The sequence below is a fragment of the Cnephaeus nilssonii genome (genome assembly GCF_951640355.1).
Source record: "Cnephaeus nilssonii genome assembly, chromosome: 3".
NCBI classification, from domain to species: Eukaryota; Metazoa; Chordata; class Mammalia; order Chiroptera; family Vespertilionidae; genus Cnephaeus; species Cnephaeus nilssonii.
This window is the reverse complement of record NC_137074.1, coordinates 3,553,775-3,573,887: the sequence shown is the minus strand read 5'-3', so window position 1 is coordinate 3,573,887 and position 20,113 is coordinate 3,553,775. Positions and strand designations below refer to the sequence as shown.

Below are 20,113 nucleotides of genomic sequence, written 5' to 3'. Positions count from 1 at the left end.
GCAGCTTTATTCATAGCAGCCCCAAACCAGAAACTACTAAGTCTTTATCAATTAGTAAATAGATTAACAAATTGCTGGAATACTACTCAGCGATATAAAGGAGCAAAATATTAATACATGAATTACTGTGGGTGGGTCTCGGAAACATTATGCTGAGTGAAAATCCATGGTTTTGCCTGCCTGGAAGCCCTACGTGATTACCTCCCACAGACAGGGCAACACACACCCCTTACCTCAGATCCTCTTCCCCTGCCTGGATCATTCCTCTCGCTTTAGGTCTCTACTCACATGTCAGCATATGAAAGAGGTCTTCCCTAACCACCCTTTACAAGACATAACACAGCCCCCACACTCTTGTTCCGACCTTCTTACCTAATATAAAATGTGCTATTTGCTATTTATCTAATACCTACTGTATTGTTGACTGCTGTATTCCTTGGTCCCTGAAATAGTCAGATATAGTAAGTGCTCAATAAGCAATTACAAAGTAAATTATGTGAATGCACAAGTCAGCAATGCAGGCCGCAGGGGAGGGGAGACGGCAGATTTTGTGTGTCCGGTCAGGATATATACCACTGCACGCTGTGCGGGCAGCTTTCCCTTCCTTCTCATCCACTCGTGCCCACAAGCTAGCTCCATGTAGCTTTGAGACACTGATGAAACGCACACCAGGAGTGAGTGCAGATGCATTTAATAGGTTCAAATTGGAAATCTTTCGTATTTTTGCAAAGGTGTTAAAATAGAGCTTTTTACACAGGAAGCTTCTCAAATGATGTGTAGTACACTGATTATTAATCCTCCTAAACCCCCTCCCCCCATTTATAAAAACAGAAATATAAGGTGAAACTAGGAGGAGATAGTTCTAACATTTATGAAATGTTGGACCTAAATGCTATTAAAATAGCTATGGATCCAGAGACGGAAGACGCTGATGTGGCCTTCCCATACTAGCAGTTAGCAGCTGTGCAACACTGCAGATTGCCCAGGACCAAACCGGACAGAGTCGGACCTGCATTACCACCATTTGTCCACCATCCAGAACTGAAATGTCAGTGCTGACATGTACACATAAGGAACTGTTGGACATTGAAATTGGGTCTCAAAAGAACTGTTGGCCCAGAAAGAAACTCACTACACACTGATTCATTTGCCTGTCACCATAACCATTATTGCTTGTCTCATTTTCGGTTCTTATAAGTGTATTTCTAATAGCACATGATCTCACTCATCTAGGGGAAATAATGAACAACATAGACTGATGAACAAGAACAGACCCAGAAACAAGGAGGCATGGATCAGACTGTCGGGCCTCAGGGGGAGGGTAGGGAAGGGTGGGGGTAAAGGGGGAGACCAACCAAAGGACTTGCGTGCAGGCATATGAGCCTAACCAGCGGTTAAGGACAACAGGGGGGTGGGGGCATGTGTGGGGAGGGGTGTGGGATGGGAATGGGGGAACGAGGACAAATATGTGATACCTTCATCAATAAAGAAATTTAAAAAAAAAAATAAAGTTTGAGTAAATTGAAAAAAAAAAATAGCTATGGACATGGGACTGATACTGTTTTCTGATATTATCCCTCTATTCTGTTGCTGAAGATGTTTCTTTTAATGCCAGATTGGAAAATTTTAAACATAACACAAATATTGCCTTTGGATGGCACAGTCATAAATTATGTAGGGAGAGAGGTAAGAGAGATTGTGGTCAAAAGTCATATACATATATAAAAAGCTAAGTGACCATTGCATCTGAAACAACTGGACGACCAAACAAGCTGTGTGGGGCGACCAGGCTGGCAGGGGGGTTAGTGAGAGATGACCAAATGACCGAGCAGCAGGCTGCATGGGGCAACCAGGCCAGCAGCGGGGTTAGTGAGGGGCGACCAAACGACCGAGCAGCAGCCTGCATGGGGCAACCAGGTCGGCAGGGGATTAGTGAGGGGCGACCAAACAACTGAGCAGCAGGCTGCATGGGGCTACCAGGCCTTCAGGGGGTGCAGTAAGGGGCGACCAGGCTGGTGGAGGGGCACTAAGGGGTGACCAGGCCAGCGGGGAAGGGCAGTTGGGGGCAACTGTGCCTGCAGGGGGGGCAGTTGGGGGTGACCAGGCCAGCATGGGGGGCCATTAGGTGTGATCAGGCAGGCAGGCATATGAGCAGTTAGGAGCCAGTGGTCCCGGGTTGTGAGAGGGTGCAGGCTGGGCTGAGGGGACCCCCGTGCACAAATTTCGTGCACCGGGCCTCTAGTCTTTACATAATAAACTTGTTGATTTAGGTCTCATGATCTCTGTATGTTACTGTACATTCTGCATTGCTTCTTTCCCCTGGTCCTGAGTTCTTCCTTCTGGGAGTTACCACTCATCAGCAGGGGCTTACGTATTCGCGTAGAGTTGAGATCATACTAGAATCATGAAACAAGTCCGGCAGCTTTTCTCTTTTTCTAATTTGTGGGACATAATGGAATGTTTTCAAAGTTAAAAACTGCAGCTGTTTTTGAACCCCAGTAGTGTTTGGTTTACTTAAGCCACCAAAATATTTTTTTAAAGCCTTGTCCTTAATTAACCTTTTAAATTAAAAAGATACTTTTCTAGTTTCACTGTTTTTCTTTTTTCCAGTGAATGACCTAAATTAACTGTCCAGTTAATTTTTAATGAATATTTATTCACTCATTCGTTTGACATTCATTTAGATTTATTGGGCATTTGCTCTGCACAGAGCATTATCCCAGGCCCTGGGGGAGAAATGAATGGCAAGAGTTCTTCCCTCATTTCTTCCAGAAGGGAAACACAGATCTCCTTCACATAAGACAGCGTGTCACATGCTCTGAAAGGAAGGGGTTGGACCACTTGGGACCCTCAGACATTTGTCTGTCATGGAATACTAATTTTGCATATTTTTTGAGCTCTAAAGTAGTCATAGTCTCAAATTTTGTAGTTTCAGTTAGAAAAGTACGTAATCATTTATTTGTCAAATACTTAATTACTAGAGGCCCGGTGCATGAAAATTGGTGCACTGAGGTGGGGGAGGGGGGGTCCCTCAGCCCCGACTACCCCCTCTCACAGTCTGGGAGCCCTCAGGGGATGTCCTACTGTCCATCTGCGGGAGGCGACCGGGCAGATCAGGGGAAAGCGCCGCCCCCATCACCCTGCTGCTGGTGCCACTGCCGGCCACCATGGCTGCCGGCTTTTGGCCCTCGCTTCTTAGTGCTGGTCCCGCCCCCTGCCCACTGGTGGGTGGGGGGCAATCTGGGGCCAGGCCGGCTGGGGGAGGGGCTGTGGGAGGTTGAGGCACAGCAGATTGCACCCTGTCCAGCCTCTGCGGAGGCATGGCACCGGGACTGGGCCCGCGCCGCTGCCTCTGTGGCTGCCTCTGCAGAAGGAGCAGCACTGGGACCGGGACCGCGCAGCCCTCTCTCCCGCTGCCTCTGCGGAGGGGCTGTGGCACTGGACCGGCCCGAGCTGAGGCCTCTCCGGCGGCGGCGGCCGGTGCCTTTCCTGTGGCCTCTGCGAACGGGCTGTGGCACTGGACCAGCCCGTGCTGAGGCCTCCCCGGCGGCGGCGGCGGCGGCCCTCAAGCATCTGTGGCTTTGTCCGGAAGGATGTCCGGAAGACGTCCGGTCTAATTAGCACATTACCCTTTTATTAGTATAGATTATTTTTAAATCCTCAACCAAGGATATGTTTTTATTGATTTTAAAGAGAGGGAGACAGAGGGAGAGAAACATCAATGTGAGAGCGAAACATCAGTTGGTTGCTTCCCGTACGCACCCCTACCGGCTATCTAACCCAAAACCTTATGGTGTACATATGGGATGACACTCCAACCACTGAACCACGGGGGCAGGGCTCACCAAGTATTTAAAAGTACCTAGTGTGTGTGTGGCCTAGAAACTGTGAAATTTATTCAGTACTTGGTTCCAGAGGTTGTCGCTATTTTGGAAAATGCTTGTCATCCTTTATTTCCATTTTGAATATATTTAAAAAGTGTGTCCATCTCGCCCTGCTCTGCACACGGATGTGACACTCATGAACAAGCACTGCCGTGGCTCTTAGAGGAGGCGGTGCTTTTCTCAGAGTTTCCAGCTCAGGTGTGATGACAGGGCGTGGTTTCTGAAAAATAAGTCCAGGCTGTGGCTTTCTGAATTCTTAACCGGGTGCCTTTGCCAGAGAACAAAGTCAAGTTAATCAGACGTTTCCCTCTGCAGTTTGGCTCATTCCTTAGCTGGCCACCTGGTCCCAGGGCTGTACGTACCATCTCCAAGGCAGTGGTTCCCACGGGAATCGCCTCGTCCAGAGCTCTCTACAGGGTCGCCTGCTCCTCAACTACAGACCACTGCTTAGGTTCCCGGCTGGCCGGCGGCCTCTGATCCTGGCCACACTGACCCCAGCCCCGGTCTCCCCCTCCGCCTGTCAGCCCAGGCTTCTCCTCTCAGCAGGCGGCACCTCCCTGTTTGTGTAGTTGTGGCAGAATTCTTGGACCCATCATGGACGCCTGTCCTTCCAGGAATCCAGGCCGTCCTCAAATCCTGTTGGTCCCACTTCCAGAATGTCTAGAATGCTCCCACTTCTCCACGTGCTGGCTCTCCCAGCTCAGCAGTTACTTGTCCTGGGTCCTGGGGGTGCCTCTTACAGCCGACCCTGGATGGTAACATCAGTCCCTCATCTACAAAGGGGGCTGTCACAGTCCCCGGCCTGGAGCCGTCCCGGGATTAAATGGGACCGCAAGCAGCAGCTCCCAAAGGGGCTGGGAGAGAAGCAGCTGACGAGGACCCTCATTGAGCCACAGGGAGTGCCCTCCAGCAAGTCTGACATGGCGGATGGCAGCAGTGACTGCCTGACCCAGCACAGGCAGTGGTTTGTGAGCAGGTGGCAGCTGTCTCTGGTCACACATCCTCCTGCCGTGTGACCGAGGAAAAGGCTGCCTGTCCCAGGGGTCAGTGCTGAGCGCTGCCAGGTGATTTACAGGCTCCTTTCATAGGTGTCGCTATTGGCACCTGGTTAATGGGTTGGGGACTTAGGGACCCGGCGCCGAGTTTGTCTTTTCCTGTTCTGTGCGGCAGGGGCCCAGTGCCCTGAGGACAGGTAGAGCATCTTCTGCCCGGTTTCCGAGGCGCGAGCTCCTGTCTGGCCACCCCTGCCCCCGGAATACTGCTTTTCTCAGGTCTGCTCCCCTGGGGTTCACAGTGTGAACCCTGCTCAGCCGTCCCAACCCGCCTTTTTAAATGGTGAGAGGACGCCCCATTTTAACCTGTTTCTTCTCCTTTTTTATTTTCTCTTTTTCCTCTTCCCTTTCAAAGAGTGTGTTTTGGGGGTCCCCTTGCAAGCAGGTTTATGAAGCTATGGAAACTTGATCCTTGTGGTCTCCCAGACAGGCCTTTGGAACAGCCGCATTCCACATGGCCTGTGGGCCCTGCCTTCGTGGCCCCGGCTTACGTGGCTCGTGAGGGCCCCCCTTCCAGGCGCTCAGAGCTACTCTCGGTCCCAGGCCGCCCATCGCATGTTCCCATCACTCTCTATTTCTCGCAGACGGTCCAGACCCACCTAGAGTAGGTTACATTTAATGGGGTGAGAAAACCCACATGGTAAGAGAGAAGTCGCAGGTGAGGTCGAGCTGCTTCCTCCCGGGAGGCGGAGTGATTTTCTCCTCTCTGGCTCCCACACTGAAACTCCTACAAAAGAGCTCTTTTTATGTTTGATGCATTGCCTTACAAAGCAAGGCCTTCGTGTTTTTTCTTTTTTGGTTCATACCTCTTGGCCGACCCAGCAGGAATTTGGCAGTTGGCTGTGCTGCTTCTCGCAAATGCTGAAAGCTGTGTCGCTGAGGGTCCCTGGCTGCTGGGAAGACGGGATGGGTGGGCTGAGCAGGTTGGGGAGCCATGGGGCGCCCCACTCCAGTTTGGGTGTATTCAGGCACTTAATTGCTTGTAGACACTGATAGCCAGCACACATGGGGCCCCTTACGATTCTTGCTACTATCTATACGTTAGAAAGTTTTCATAAGCAAGAGGGTTTTTTGGGGTTACCCAAGGCATAGTGAGGTGGGTGCAGATTTCGTTTTGGACAAGCGCATACTTTGCTATATTTTCCCTCGTGTGAAATCTTTTCTGTTACGATTCATGTTCCAGAAGATCCTCGATGAGGCATCTTGAACCCACTGTAGATACAAGCAAGCTCAAAAACATGAAGGCACACCTTCTTGTGCTATTTCATTTCATTCTGTTGACAAAGCACATTGCCCAGCACCCGAATTCTGTGCTATAAACAGAATCAGAAGCCACACCAGTGCCAAATCAACTGCTAGGCGGTGAAAATTCTGTAAGAAAATTCTGCCAACGTCATCATCTTTTTAAATGGAGAGAACACCCAGATCCTGCCATCTCCTGCTTTCCAAATCACAAGTGCTGTTTCAGGCCGACTGAGGCGCCCCGCAGAGGGCCCCAGAGCGTCCTGCCCGCCTGTGCACACAGCCCTCTTGCTGAGTCTCGACTGACCGGAGTGGAGCCTTCTCTCTGCCTTCTGGATCTTTCTCTGTGGATGAGCAGGAACTTAAGACTCTGAGGAAGGCAGCTAAGCATAGGATGTGTCTTTATGGTTATTTTTATGTCTTTACTCTGAGTATAGGAGGCAGGGTAATACCATAGAGCCCTACTTCATAATCCTTCACAATACATTGAACTCTCTTCGCCCACGAAATTAGCCAAAAACGAAACAGATAACATGGTTTGTTTTTTTAAATGCCAGTATTTGAGACAGGCAAGGATATAATGAAACAGGCACTCTTCTTAAGCCTCGGTGGGACTATAAATTGGAACAGCCTTTGAAAAACAGTATCTGTGTTTTCCGATGGTCTTAGACTCTACAGCAGCGGTTCTCAACCTGTGGGTCACGACCCACAGGTTGAGAACTGCTAGCAGGGTCGCCTAAGACAGTGGTCGGCAAACTGCGGCTCGCGAGCCACATGTGGCTCTTTGGCCCCTTGAGGGTAGCTCTTCCACAAAATACCACGGCCTGGGCGAGTCTATTTTGAAGAAGTGGTGTTAGAAGAAGTTTAAGTTTAAAAAATTTGGCTCTCAAAAGAAATGTCAATCGTTGTATTGTTGATATTTGGCTCGGTTGACTAATGAGTTTGCCGACCACTGACCATTGTAAAATACAGATATTTACATTATGATTCAAGATTACAGTTATGAAGTAGCAACGAAAATAATTTTATGGTTGGGGGTCACCACAACATGAGGAACTGTATTAAAGGGTCGCGGCATTAGAAAGGTTGAGAACCACTGCTGTAGATGGTCATTTTGTTGCCTTTTTCTAATAGGGTAATGAAGGTACTCAGTTGCTAACTGGAGGGACTCTCATACCTATTAGAACTTTCTTAATCAAAGAATGTGTATCTGATCTTAAAAATATATATATTTTTGGCTTTACAAAATCTAACTGCTGGCAGTTATAGAGCTCTGGCATATGGCTGCACCCCAGTCAGTGGGAAATGGGGTGATGGCAGTTGGGGCTCCCCTGCATGTCTCTGTATTATAATAATGAATTATTCATCTTTACCAAAGAAGTTATTTATCCTCAATAAAAATTCCTTTGAGTTTTTATAACTTCAGGATCCTTTTAATAACACACTCATTTTCTATAATAATCTCTGACTGGAACGCAGCGCATAAGCCTCTCCCGCAGACCCCGCCCACAAGTCCTCCTCTCCCTCCTTCCAGACCTGGGCTGCGCAGGGACTTTCATGTTCCTCCTCGCGTTTTAATGCTTATCGTAAAAAGCGTTATGAGAAGTTCCAGGCAGTTTCATTTTGTGCAGGCACACCCGGCAAGCTCGGTTTCATTAGAAGGGTAAGCTCCGTTTACTATTCTTGGCTTTATGAGGGTCATTCACTGGGATAGCGTGTAGCAGTAGGTCCAGAGGTGTGTCAGTCCCCACGTTCTGCTGGAGAGTCCACTGGGGTCCCTCTGGTGACAAAGGGTGGCCGTGCTGCGCCGTTTGGCTCCGTGTACACCATGCCCAGTCCAGCTGCACCGTGAACCCAGCACACCGCGGGTGGTGGTGACCTTTGCCCTTCCCTCACTCTCGCCAGGCGTGTGCGTCCCTCATTTCTCGGGTCCTGCGGGGCGCTTCTCCAAACACGGAGCTTGTGTGCAGAAGGGGCGGGCGCACAGCTCAGCTGCGGGAAGACAATTGCCACCTCCAGGAGACGCCGAGCTCTGTCTTCCCTGGGGAGTCACTGCACAGCTTACTAGGGCTCGACGGAGTGGACCGAATCTAGCAAAATGGAAATGGAAGAAACGCCTGATCAGACTGGAGCCAACCAGAGGGATGACAAGCAAAAGAGGCGTCTCCCTGACCACCCTCCCTGGCCACCCTCTGGTGGATGGGCCAGGGCTCAGACATTCCAGCCTGGTGTCAGCACAGGCGACCTGGCCTTTATTTATTGGCCAGGAGACAACCACCGCCTTCACATAGCACTTGGTAGCTTTATCAGTGTTTTCACAGGTCTTCTTTTTTTTTAATTTTTAAAAAAAAATATATTTCTTTATTGATTTCAGAAAGAGGAAGGGGGCGGGGAGAGAGAGAGAAACATCGATGATGAGAGAGAATCATTGGTTGGCTGCCTCCTGCACGCACCCCACTGGGGATTGAGCCCGCAACCCCGGCATGCGCCCTTGACCGAAATCGAACCCGGGACCCTTTACTCCGCAGGCCGACACTCCTTCCACTGAGCAAAACCGGATAGGGCTCACAGGTCTTTCCTATCTTCCACACCATCATGTGAAGTAGGATGGGAAATGAGGTGATTCCTCTTTTTCCAGAATCTTCTGTGGTAGAGGACCTCCAACAAGGGTGCACTGGTCTGGAATGTGGGAGCCGCCTCCTCTCCTGGAAGAGGCTCTGCCTAAGCCTCTGTCCCTCCGGCACATCAGCGGGAAGAGCTGACGTTAACTCAGCGCCCACAGCGTGCCAGTGCTCTGCTCAGGGCGTCCCCGCACAGTGGCACACTCACTGCTCATGACGCCCAGGGCGGGTAAGAGGTGGGGCCTGGTTTCAGCTACAAGAAACTTGGGGCTCAGCTTAGGCTGGGGACCCTCGGGGGCCCCCCAGCGAAGTGCCTGGCTGGGTTTTCTGTGAGCCCCTCACTCTGGGGGCAGTGCCTGCTGAATGGTGGCTGTGCTGGCTGGAGGGCCACACTCCCCAGAGACTGGCACTGCCTCGCCAGCTCCCGGAAGGATTAAGGAAGTGCTCCTCCCACCGGGGCCCTGGGGGACGCTGAGTCACACGACTTAGAGTGGAAGTGACAGTGTCCCAGGCAGACCAACACGGACACACAGGCACACACACACCGCCAACCGAAAAACCTGAGCAGTCCCTGCTCCCGGCTTGGTTCCGCATTCTTGGCCCCGATACGTTCCCGCTCTGAAACGCGGCTGAATGCCATGCTCTCTGTAGCTGAAATTAGCAATTCACATGTGTTCAGGTTGTTAAATGTAGTGTAGGGTTTGCTGTGCCTTAACCAGCCCTCACGTGGAGGGAGCTGCCTCCCCTGAACTCTGACCCGTCATTGCCCTGAGCCTGAAGTGGCCCCTTGGCTTGGTGCTGCTAGTCATCCTTCTGTCGGCGTCTTCTCTCCTTGTTTGTTCACGTTCGGTGAGGATAGAACTTTCCGTAGAACTTGTTTGCATTCTCCCCTGTAGCTGACATGGCATTTCAGTGAATAGGAATCCAGGGTATAAATGTTTGTTATTAAAAACTACCCCCCCGCATGACTTGCTCTATCATTGTTTGAGATGGTTCAGGATGCCTTTAAAATTTTTTTAAAAAGAAAAATGAAACAAAGAAAACCCAAGGAAAAGATTTATGTATTGGGTTGGGGGAGGGAGAAATTCAACTTCTCATAATAGTTTTTAAATTAAATTTTGTACTCGTCTAAATCCCTTCCTTCTCCACCCCTTCCTCTGATATTCCCTCCCTCATTAAAACGGGATTTCGATGGTATTCACAGGGAAGCTGATTTACTGGAATAAAGAGGTTCTTTAAGTTTTAAATTTTGGAACACTCCCAGTGTGTCTGAACCGGGTTTCAGATTTTACTGGCATTTTGTTGGCAGAGCAGCCTGCGGAGCCTGTCCTTATTTGAGCGTGTTTCCTGACACCTTTGGCGGTATGGTGCTATGTTTTTTAGATTTAAAACAAAATTTAAACAGAAAAGCGTATATAAACATATACAGAAGATTGATTATAAAATGTCAAGCAAAATAAAAGGGCAATAAAAACGCTCAAAAATTAACAAATGGGAAGAACTTTCTTTTTAAAGGGGCAGGAAAAGGCAGGATAAAGACAAAGACCCCGGGAGAGAAATGTTTCAGGAAGCCCCAGAAAAAGCTGCCTTTTCATCTGTGCTCAAGGTCATCTCCACTCACAAGTGTCCTGTTGCAACAGGGCGAGGATCCTGGACTGGGCACGTGGCCGGCGGCTGCAGTCACCAGGCCCACAACAGCATCCACCTGAGATGAAGGGAAAGCTACGGAGGTGAGGGCAGGGTGGCAGGACCCTACATGGGTTGGAGGAGTCTCCAAGACCAGCCACAGAGGGGATCTCCGCCTTCCCATCCTGGGCCTGAAGGGGCCCGAGAGGAAACAGTACTTCCCAGAGCCCTGGAGAATGAGTGAGGGTAGAGACGGGTCCAGTGTTGGGAGATCCACTGAGTCCTGAAGCCAGCGTCTCACTTAATGGAGACATCTTGAGCATTTCCACAAAGACCAGGATGCCCACTCCACCTCTATTGCACATCATCAGAGATACCTGCCCTTTCCAGTAGACAAGAGAAGTCAATTAGAGGCACACACATTGAAACAGAAGTAAAACCACCTCCATCTGCAGTGACATGGTAGCGTGCCCGGGTAAAATGAAGTGAAACAAAAGAACTCGGTAAGGGAGCAGGATGCATGTCCTGCCAGCACGGAGCCCCACCACAGGCCACCCCCACGGGGCAGCAGGGCAGGCAGAAAATGGAGTTGGGAAGGGGTGATTGGAAAATGACCATTTGAACGAAAATCTGTGATAGAATTGGATTCTGAACCAGGTTTAGTCATGGGGGCCATAAACCCAGCAGATCATGGAGCCAAGCCCTGTGTGAAAGAAAGGCCCCTTGTCCCACTGAGTGAAGAGTTAAGCTGGTGCTAAGCTTTCTGGTCCAACAAGCTCTGGCAGGCTGCTGATCGCTGGCAGGGCGGGGCCGGGGAAGGCTCCGAGCAGGTCTGAGGTCTGCGCCACGCGGGGAAGCAGGAAGGGTGACATCCAGGGCAGCGAGCTGGTGAAAGAAGCAGTGGTTTTGAGGCCAGCTGGCAGGGCAGGGCATTCTTCCGCGGCACTGGGCGGAAAACGGGCCCGGTGAGGGCCTGAATGGTGGGTGTGGGCTCCCCTTTCTAGAGGAAGAAATTCATTACCTTCACGTTGCTTTGTCTGCCGAGGCGTTTCAGCAGCCTCTGAGCGCTGTAGGGAAGGAAACTGTGTACAGTAGTACTTGATGCAAATTGGGTGAGGGAAGTTGGGTGTATTTGAAGCAAAAGCATGTAGAGAGCAGGGAAAACACCTACACATGCAAAAAGACCCGGCTAATGAACTTGGGTGCAAGTGTGCTGTCTAGTTTTTAAAAACTTAAGATGACTCTTATTTCAGTTCTTAAAAAATACAAAAACCCCATATTGATTTTACTCTTTGGGCCTATGTTTTCATAACTTTCCAGAAAACGTAGAATCCGCAGAACCGTCAAACTTAACACAACTGGAAAAATGCATTATAAGAGATTGGTGGCATGTCTACCTGCACATTTTGTTTTGATAAAGGAAGAGATTCTTTGATAGTGACTCGGGGAGTGGGCCTCAGAGCCAGGCAACGCTGCTTCCCTGTGCTGGGACCTCACCAGGCTCTGGCCCCCACTTTCTCATCAATAAAATGAGATCACAGGGCAGTGGCCATCACAAGAGTCGCCAGTGTGTTTCAGTGAGAAAATCGCTCATACCAAGGGCCTGGCACGTGGCTGGATGCTCCGTAAATGGAACCATTTGGGTTATATGCAGTCCAAAACCTTGTGGTGCTTTCTGAGTACCTGGAGATCCCATCCTTTGCCTGTACTTGAAGATCCATGGTTTATCGATCAATTAATTAGTTCACAAGGCCTTGGAGAAATCTTAAAGTGAGTGTTGGCTGGTGTACTCACTGTCATATAGTAGTCAAGAGTGGTGTGTGTGTGTGTGTGTGTGTGTGTGTGTGTGTGTGTCAGGGAGGGAGAGGGATGCTGAAAAACATTTTATAAAATTCAACATTTTGATAAATACATTTAAAAATGGGAACTAATGGGTATTTTCTTAATAAGATTGTGTATGTGTCCTAAAGGTAACATTTTATTTCGTGGGAAAACCCGAAGAAGTAAGGATCTATTAAGATAGGAAGAAAGGCAAGGATGCCCACTATCCCCACTTGTACTTCACATTGCTCTGAAGGGATTAGCCAATCCAAGTAGACAGGAGGAGTCAGCTTGAGGCATGATTGAAAAGGGAGAAAAACTTGATCCATTTGCAGATGATACGATGTTATACCTGGGGAACCTTTAGAGAATCAATGATCTTCTCATTCTCGCAATAAAGGGATTAGTAAGGGAGCATGATATAAAATTAGCATATTAATCAATAGTCTTCATATACACATACAATAACCAGCAAAGGCTATTAGGGTATGTGTTTACAATAGCAACAAATAAGATAAAATACCTAAGAATGAATTTAACAAAAAATATGTAAAACTTTACAGGAGATAACTTTAAAACGTGTCTGAAAGACACAAAAGTTACCTTGAACAAACATAAGACAGCCCTTGTTCATAGATGGGACAGCTCTACCTCACAAGGATGTCAGTTCTTCCCAGATAGCTCACAAATTTAATATCTTTGTAACAAAATATCATTAAGTGTTTTTTTACCATTAAGCTAGACAAGTAGATGCCAAAGTTCATTTGGAAAAATGAATATGTAGGAAGAGCCAGGAAGACACTGAAAAGGAAAAGCCATGAGGTGGCACGAGCTTTGCTAGATTTGAAACACACTGAAGCCTCCGCCCTTACAGCAGTGCGGTGCTGGCACAGGGATGAGTGAGACCGGCAGAAAGGAATAGGAAGCCCGGAAACAGCCCTGCGCGTGTATAGAAATTTAGTGTCAATAAAGATGGCATTCACATTCCTACGCCAAAGGCAGACTTTCTAGCAAATGGTTCTGGGACAATTTGAAAGACATTTAGGAAAACCAGATCCCTCCCTTTCCCCAGACCTGAGAGTAAACACCAAATGGGTCAGGGATCCAAATTTCCAAAGTGCAGCCCTGTAAGGCTGGAAACAAGTGGATGAATTCCCGTATCACATGGGCATGGGGAAAGGCTAGGAGGACACACAAACGAGAGGCATTAAAAAGAGATCGATACATTTGACTACAGAAACATAAAAAATAAAAAAGTTTCTATGGTACAAAACACCATACATAATCAAAAGGTAAACAACAAACTGGAAGGAAATATTGTAAGACAACACAGATTAAAGCCCTAATAGTACCTAAATATAAGGAACTGTTAAAAATAGGTGAAAGACATGAATAGGTAATTCACACTATACACACACACATACATTAAACATTTGAAAACCTCACATACAAGAGAAAGGCAAAGTACAACTACACTGAAATACCGTTTCTCACATACCAAATTGGCAAAAGCTAAGCAGTATGACATCACCCTGTGTTGCCCAGGCTCTGGAAATGCGTGTCCTCTCCACGCTGGTGCATTAGTAATGGAGGGGTCTGGCAATACCTAACAAAGCTACGTAGGCGTTTTCCTTCTGACTCGGCAGTCCACTTTGAGAATTCACCCTGAAGAGACGCCTGCAACAACACAGAATACATGTGAACAAGGGATTCACTGTCCTGTCATTTCGGACACCGCCTAAATGCTGATCAGATACATCGGGAGGAGTTGAATAGCTATGCTACATGCACACAGTGGGTTACCACTCAGCTGTAGAAAAGAATGAGGAAGACTATTAACTTAGAGTAAGTCATAGTTTCCAGGTTAAAGTAAGTGTGTGGGGGGGGGAGGGGGACGACACAAAAAGCAAAGAAGTATCTACAAATGGTAACTTTCTCTAAGGAAGAAAGGCAAATAAGAAAACACACATGTGTCTGTTCATTTGTGCAGAAAGAAACACGGGACGAATAAACCAGCAACTAGTGAGATGAGTTGAGTTGTTATTTACGGAGAGTCGAGGAAAGGGAGATCTAGGTGGAAGGGGTGGGTGGGGACCTGCCGCTCCTCAGAGTGTGCTTCTGGGTACAGGTCTGACCCTTGGACCGAGTTAAAAATAGAAGAGAAGCAAGATGGGAGCGGAGACCCTGTAATGGAATACAGAGTACACTTAAGCCTAACCTTAATTCTCATGAAGAACATAACCACACTAAAGTGAAAGGAAAAGGAACAAGCGCCAGGAACTTCTAAACATAATATTTACCGTATCCCCTCAGGCTAAGGACAAAAAGGACTGTGCATAAATATTGAACCCTAGTTAGTAAGTTTGTTTTTCACAGTAGCATGGGTCAGCAGTTCTGAAACCACTCTCTGTGTATTACAGTGTTGAGCAAATAAGTAAATACATCTGAGATAATGTGAGCCAGATTTCTCAGCATTGGAGAAGGAAGTACAAATACAGAAAGGAGGTAGAGTGAACCTCATGTTGGATTATAATTGGGGTTTTCAGTGAACTCATGGGTTTTAAGGTAGATGGATGGGTCTATGGAAGGGCGGGAGGGAGGTAAAAAACACACTCATTTTTTAGCTCTTTCCCGGCACTCAGATTTGTTTTATAAATATCACTCTGCACGAAATGGAGCCAAACCTCTTTGCATAAATGGCTGATTCCAGGGCTGGGGCTGAGAAAGTGCAAGGGGAGCCCGGAGCCTCTTCCGCCAGGAAGGAAGGAAACGTGGAAGGTGACAGGGCCTCAGGAGGAGCAGCCAGCTTGAGGCAGCGTCCACTGGCCGAATCTGGGGCAGTTGAGCTTCCAAATGAATAATGATCATAAAGTCTATAGCCTATTGAGTGAGAATTCCCAAGTCCGTTCTGATTGAAATAAATAAGTAGAAGGATAAGTAAGTGGGGAGAAGGAAAAGCCGCACAGTCGTGTCCCGACAAGCAGATATGAAATAAGTGATGGCATCAGAAAATGACTGTTGGTCAGCCATCAAATAAATAATCGAGTCAAGCAAGACTCGTCCACAGATACAAAACTAGGAGATTAAATTTTATGAGGAACATCTTTATCTTTCCAGAAGTATTTCTTAATCACAATGGAAAACAGTAACTTCACAGTGCAAAAACCTGGCACACAGCACCTTAACCAGGGGGGGCAAAGTCCCTCACTAAGATGAGGTGTTTATAGGGAAACTGAGGGGGGGGTTTTGAGGGGGTGTATGGGAAGAGAACTCGGTACATTCTGCTGGTTTTCTATAAACTTAAACCTCAAAAAATAAAGTCTAGGAACTTCTTTAAATGCTGTATTGTGACACATGAACATGTATGAAATGGAAATTTCTGTGTCTGCGTAGTTTCCCTGAGCACCACCACACTTGCGCATTTACATATTATGTGCAGCTGCTTTGGGGCTGGGTGCTCAGGGTTGGCTGTTTGCAGCAGAGGCCATATGCTCACAAAGGCTAAAATAGGATGCCGGCCGCTGTGTGCAAGTCGTCTCCCCCGCCCAGAGGCGCTGCCCAGGGACTGGAACCGGGACTGAGCCTGCCACCTCTGCACGGGCCACGTGCTCCACCAGGCATCAGTGCAAGGGACAGGCGTGGCAGCACGGATGTCGTGTGAGCTACGGGAGGATGCGTGCAGGGAGCCCGTAACAGCTCGGCAGCTGCTGGCCTTGGCATTGTGAGTCTGACCTCTCGGAAAGGAGATTACTCACCAACTAGTGAGCTGGCGGATGCCTGCGTAACCTACTTGAAGGAAAGCTGGGTTTACGTAACTCTTTTATAGCACATTTCCTGGTTATAAAATGAATGTACTCCCAAGTGTAGGAATATTGGAAAATTCAGAAAAATAGAAGAAAATGAAAGCCACTTGAAATACTACCTCCCAGAGATTACATAGAACAACACAAAAGATGTTGGACTCATAACAGGATTGTGCCTCCACGTCCTGGAGATGCCGGCGCTCGAGGTGCCCTGGATTCTTCTGTCGGCGCACCCAGGAACACAGCCGCACAGATGGGACCGTGCTGCTGCTGCCGAGCCTTCCTTCTTAGTTACTAACGTAGCAGGAATGTCCGTCACTGTGTCAACGTCATTGTAAGGCCTCAAGTAAGGAACTTTTCCAGTTGTCAGAAATGTATCTTGTAAAATATACCAATGCGTGCTCTCTCAATGGGGAAAATGTCTGAAAGAATACATACTTTTAGTAAGAAGAGGAGATGGCATCCGTGGGTAGCTCCGGAAGGTAAAGTCAGGGTTATATCCGATGATTTGAATGTCTTCCTTATGATCCGTGTAATCTCTGGGTGGTCAATTTTCAAAAAGGACTTCTATGGATGGCTTATTTTCTGCTTTGTGCTTATCCATAGTTTTCAAATAATTACACTCCTTAAAATGACCACAGCTGATACTTGGTTACATTTCCGAACATCGTGAGGAGTACGTCCCAAACATGATGGAAGCCGCGCTGTGTGTGGCCTCTCCGCTGGTGAAGGGGCTCCCTGTGGGGCTCGGGGCCTTTGGCTCCTCTGTCGCGGGCTGCTGGCACATTTCTGATTTTCACGGCGGAACGCTGCGATGAGCGGTTATGCCCCAAAGTCTTCTTCCTCCCGGGCTGAGCGCTCCGAGGCTTCAGGCTGAGGAGCACGCTCACCGCGTCTGAAGGCAGAACATGTTTAAGGCTCTCACTGCGTAAGAAAGACTGGCTGCGAGCATTTCTCTCATTATTGCTGTCAGACAAGCTCTTCCTCATTGGTTATAACAACAGAGGGCTACAGGGAACTTACTGACTTACCTACTTTTAAAGCAGCTCTCTTAGTCCTGTCTTAGAAGTATTTATGAGTAGTTAATTACAGATATTATGTCTGAACATAAAAACCCTGCTTTCCCCAAAAAACTTTTCAAAATAATTGTAAAGGTAGCTAATCACGTTAAAGGAAATTTTAAAAATAAAAGAGTTTTACCAAATCTCACTGCTTCCCTTTCTATGAATCTTACGTAGTTGGAATGAAAGTATATGTAGTTTTGGTGTCCTGCTTTTGTAATTTAACATGCTATTGCATTTGTCTATTGTCACAGCCTCCTCATGATGATTTTTAATGACTACAAATTATTCCACTGACTTCATATACGACAGTAGCGTAACCATTCCCTGCTGGATCCTGAGGTTTTTACTGATTTTTACTGGTAGCACTGTGGTGAATGTGGACTATTTCCTTGGTTCATATCCCCAAAGTGGATTGACTGGGTCTGAATTTAAATTTTTATTCCTTCAGAATTTTCCCTAATGCGTCCTGGCCTGTCTTCTAGGTTGTCTTAGTTATTGACGTTTTATTCCAACGACCTCATGGAATTCATACGTTCCCATGGGCAGAGCACCCAGCAGGTGCCGTGCTGCCCTTAGGAACCTACGTGGCCAGGACACTGCCTGTTTGCAGGGGACTCTTATGGGCCGGATGTTTCAGACCTCGGGACACTTCCCTTGCATGCCTGGGTGGTTCTCCAGTGCATGCCCTCGGCTGCCACTCACAGAGCCTTTTCCTCCGTAGCCTTTGCCAACAGGAAGAAAATGCACAGAGGCAAGGCGGTCATCATTACGGAGCCCCCTCCTTTTTCCTCTTCTGTTTCCCTTTGTGAGAACATCGAGTCAGGATGGAAGTGCGTTTCTGGTGCCTCCTTGCTGCTAAAGCAGACTCCAGCGACTTCATTTGGAGAGATGCACAAGCTACAAGGTTCATAAATGCTCCTTTGTTGCCTGTGGCCGTGCGGGTTGGCCCCAGAGTTATCTCAGATGCACAAATAAATCCGGCGGCCTCCAGTTGTCTCCGGTTCAGTGTTGCCCCTTCCCCGCTTGTCTCCCTCCTCGCAGTTTCCTCTTGGCCTTCAGCGCACAGACCCGTCTTCTCATCAATATGCCCTGTTAACTGCTGCCAAGCCTCCAGCAGTTCAGTGCATATGTTCCCTTAATCATTTCTCTTTGTTCTAGAAGTCTGTGTTTGGTTTCTGAATACCCGCCTGCCCCCAGTTCCACCATCACCGTCATTGGCTGTAGCGCATGGCTGTCTAAGGTCTGTTTAAAGAACATCCTAGATTGCCTGGCCTGGAGGGCGCCCGCCGTCTGTGCACAAGGTGCTAAATCACCCCTCCCCTCCTGGCCCAGGTGAGGGACTGCAGGGCCCTCTGGGGCGCAGCGGGGCCTGGAAGACTATCTCCCTCCCCCGGGGACAAAGCTCCCTTCTCAGGCCTGTCCGCTGGCCCAACACAAGAAAAGGACGCTTTCTTGTCTGGGCCCCGTGATCTCAATGGGCTATTCATGGCGTCCAAGAGAAATACCTCAGGAGCTGTATTTCATGGGAGATGGAAGGGGCCTGGGCTGTGGGCGGCGGGCGGCCTGCTTGCTGGGAATGCCCTGTGCCTGGGGCCCGGCCCGCCCCTACCCGACGCCCCCTACCCCACTGGCCGGGCTCTTTCAGCTGTAAAGGGGTCTCTGGGCCTGCACACCCCGGGGCACAGCTCTGCGGGCCAGGGGCGCACGGAGGCCCAGGGCTGTTTTTCTGTGCTCTGAAGTGTTCTCCTCTTCCCACTTGTAACCTTCCACTCGGTGCTGGAGCCGCAGGAGAGGAGGAAGAGCTGCTCGAAGCGTGGGCTTCCTGCACCCTTCTCCTCGGCCAGGGGCGCTATGGAACCCTGGAAACTATTAGGAGAAACTTTATGTTTATGCAAAATACCGTCTCTCCCTCCTCCGTGCCCCGGCCGCTTCCCTCCAAAAAGTATTTCAAAGAGGCCCCAGCAGCGGCCCTGCCAAGCGGGCGAACCTGATCTCTGCTTTGTTTACGAGTCCTACCATGAACTGTACCCACACAGCACCTGGCCAGCCGCTCCTGGGAGCCAGAGAACGCCGTCCTAACGCGGGCTAGCACGTGGAGGACAGAGTTGGGAGGAAATTCGCAGAATGAGGGTCCCCCCCTTGCCTTTCAGAAAAAAAGTGACTGTTGCCCCGTTTGCTGGAGATACAGTGCGCTTTCCTACCTACCCCCTGAAGGGAAGTTTGTATTCTTTTAAGTGAAACCAGTTTAAAAGCAGAACTCAGGCCAAAAGTGATCCAAGGTTCTCCCTTGTTCTCAGAAGGTGTAGATTTATTTACTATAGTTAAAGCATAATTAGTTCTCAGGGGAGAGTGTATCTTTTAAACGGCTTTATTGCCACCATATTGGTTTTCTGAATAATCAGAAACTTCTGTTATGATTATGTTCTAGGGTTCGAGCAGAAACGCACTGTAAGTAGAAACAAATGTCAGGAATTGTTAGTTGTCACTCGAAGAGGGGACAGCACACCAGAAAGAACTCGATGGGATATTCCCAAGAAATGCAGTCTAACAGCGTCTTAAACTGGGTCGCAGCTCAGGTGGTACGCATGCCTGCCTCCTCGGTCTTCCCGGAGGCTGGGAATGGGGTGCAACCCAGGGAAGCCGGAAGGTGGCCCTCCTTACCCACACTGTCACCCATGAGTGTACACAGGTTCCCCATCTTGTCTGCGCCGGAGGATCCCCTGCCCGTGTTCCCGTTCTGGCTGACCAGTCTTTCCCACCATTTGCAGGTTGATGTTTGAGACGCCGCAGGAAATGGGTTTAATAGCCATCGCAGTCCGCCAAACACAGGGCAAAGGTCAGTCATCGTTTGTTATCGTTTCTGTTGTGTCTGTTTTCTAAAATCGGTGACTCTCGTGGCCAAGAGAGCCCACTGATTGAGTGTGCTGATCCTCAAGGTGACTCCACTTAGAAGTCATTTGTTTTCACCCCTCCCGCCCCCGCCCACCCTGCAGCTGAATG

At 48.7% G+C, this 20,113-nt stretch overlaps 1 protein-coding gene across 4 annotated transcripts in view; it reads left to right on the top strand.

Moving 5' to 3' along the window:
* Nucleotides 1-20,113, top strand: part of HLCS (holocarboxylase synthetase) — a 173,121-nt gene that overhangs the window by 140,059 nt on the left and 12,949 nt on the right. For all 4 annotated transcript variants that reach the window (XM_079766667.1, XM_079766666.1, XM_079766664.1 and 1 more), the window contains one exon: nt 19,882-19,949. In XM_079766667.1, coding sequence (XP_079622793.1) covers nt 19,882-19,949 — 68 coding nt within the window. The remainder of the gene's footprint in view (nt 1-19,881; nt 19,950-20,113) is intronic.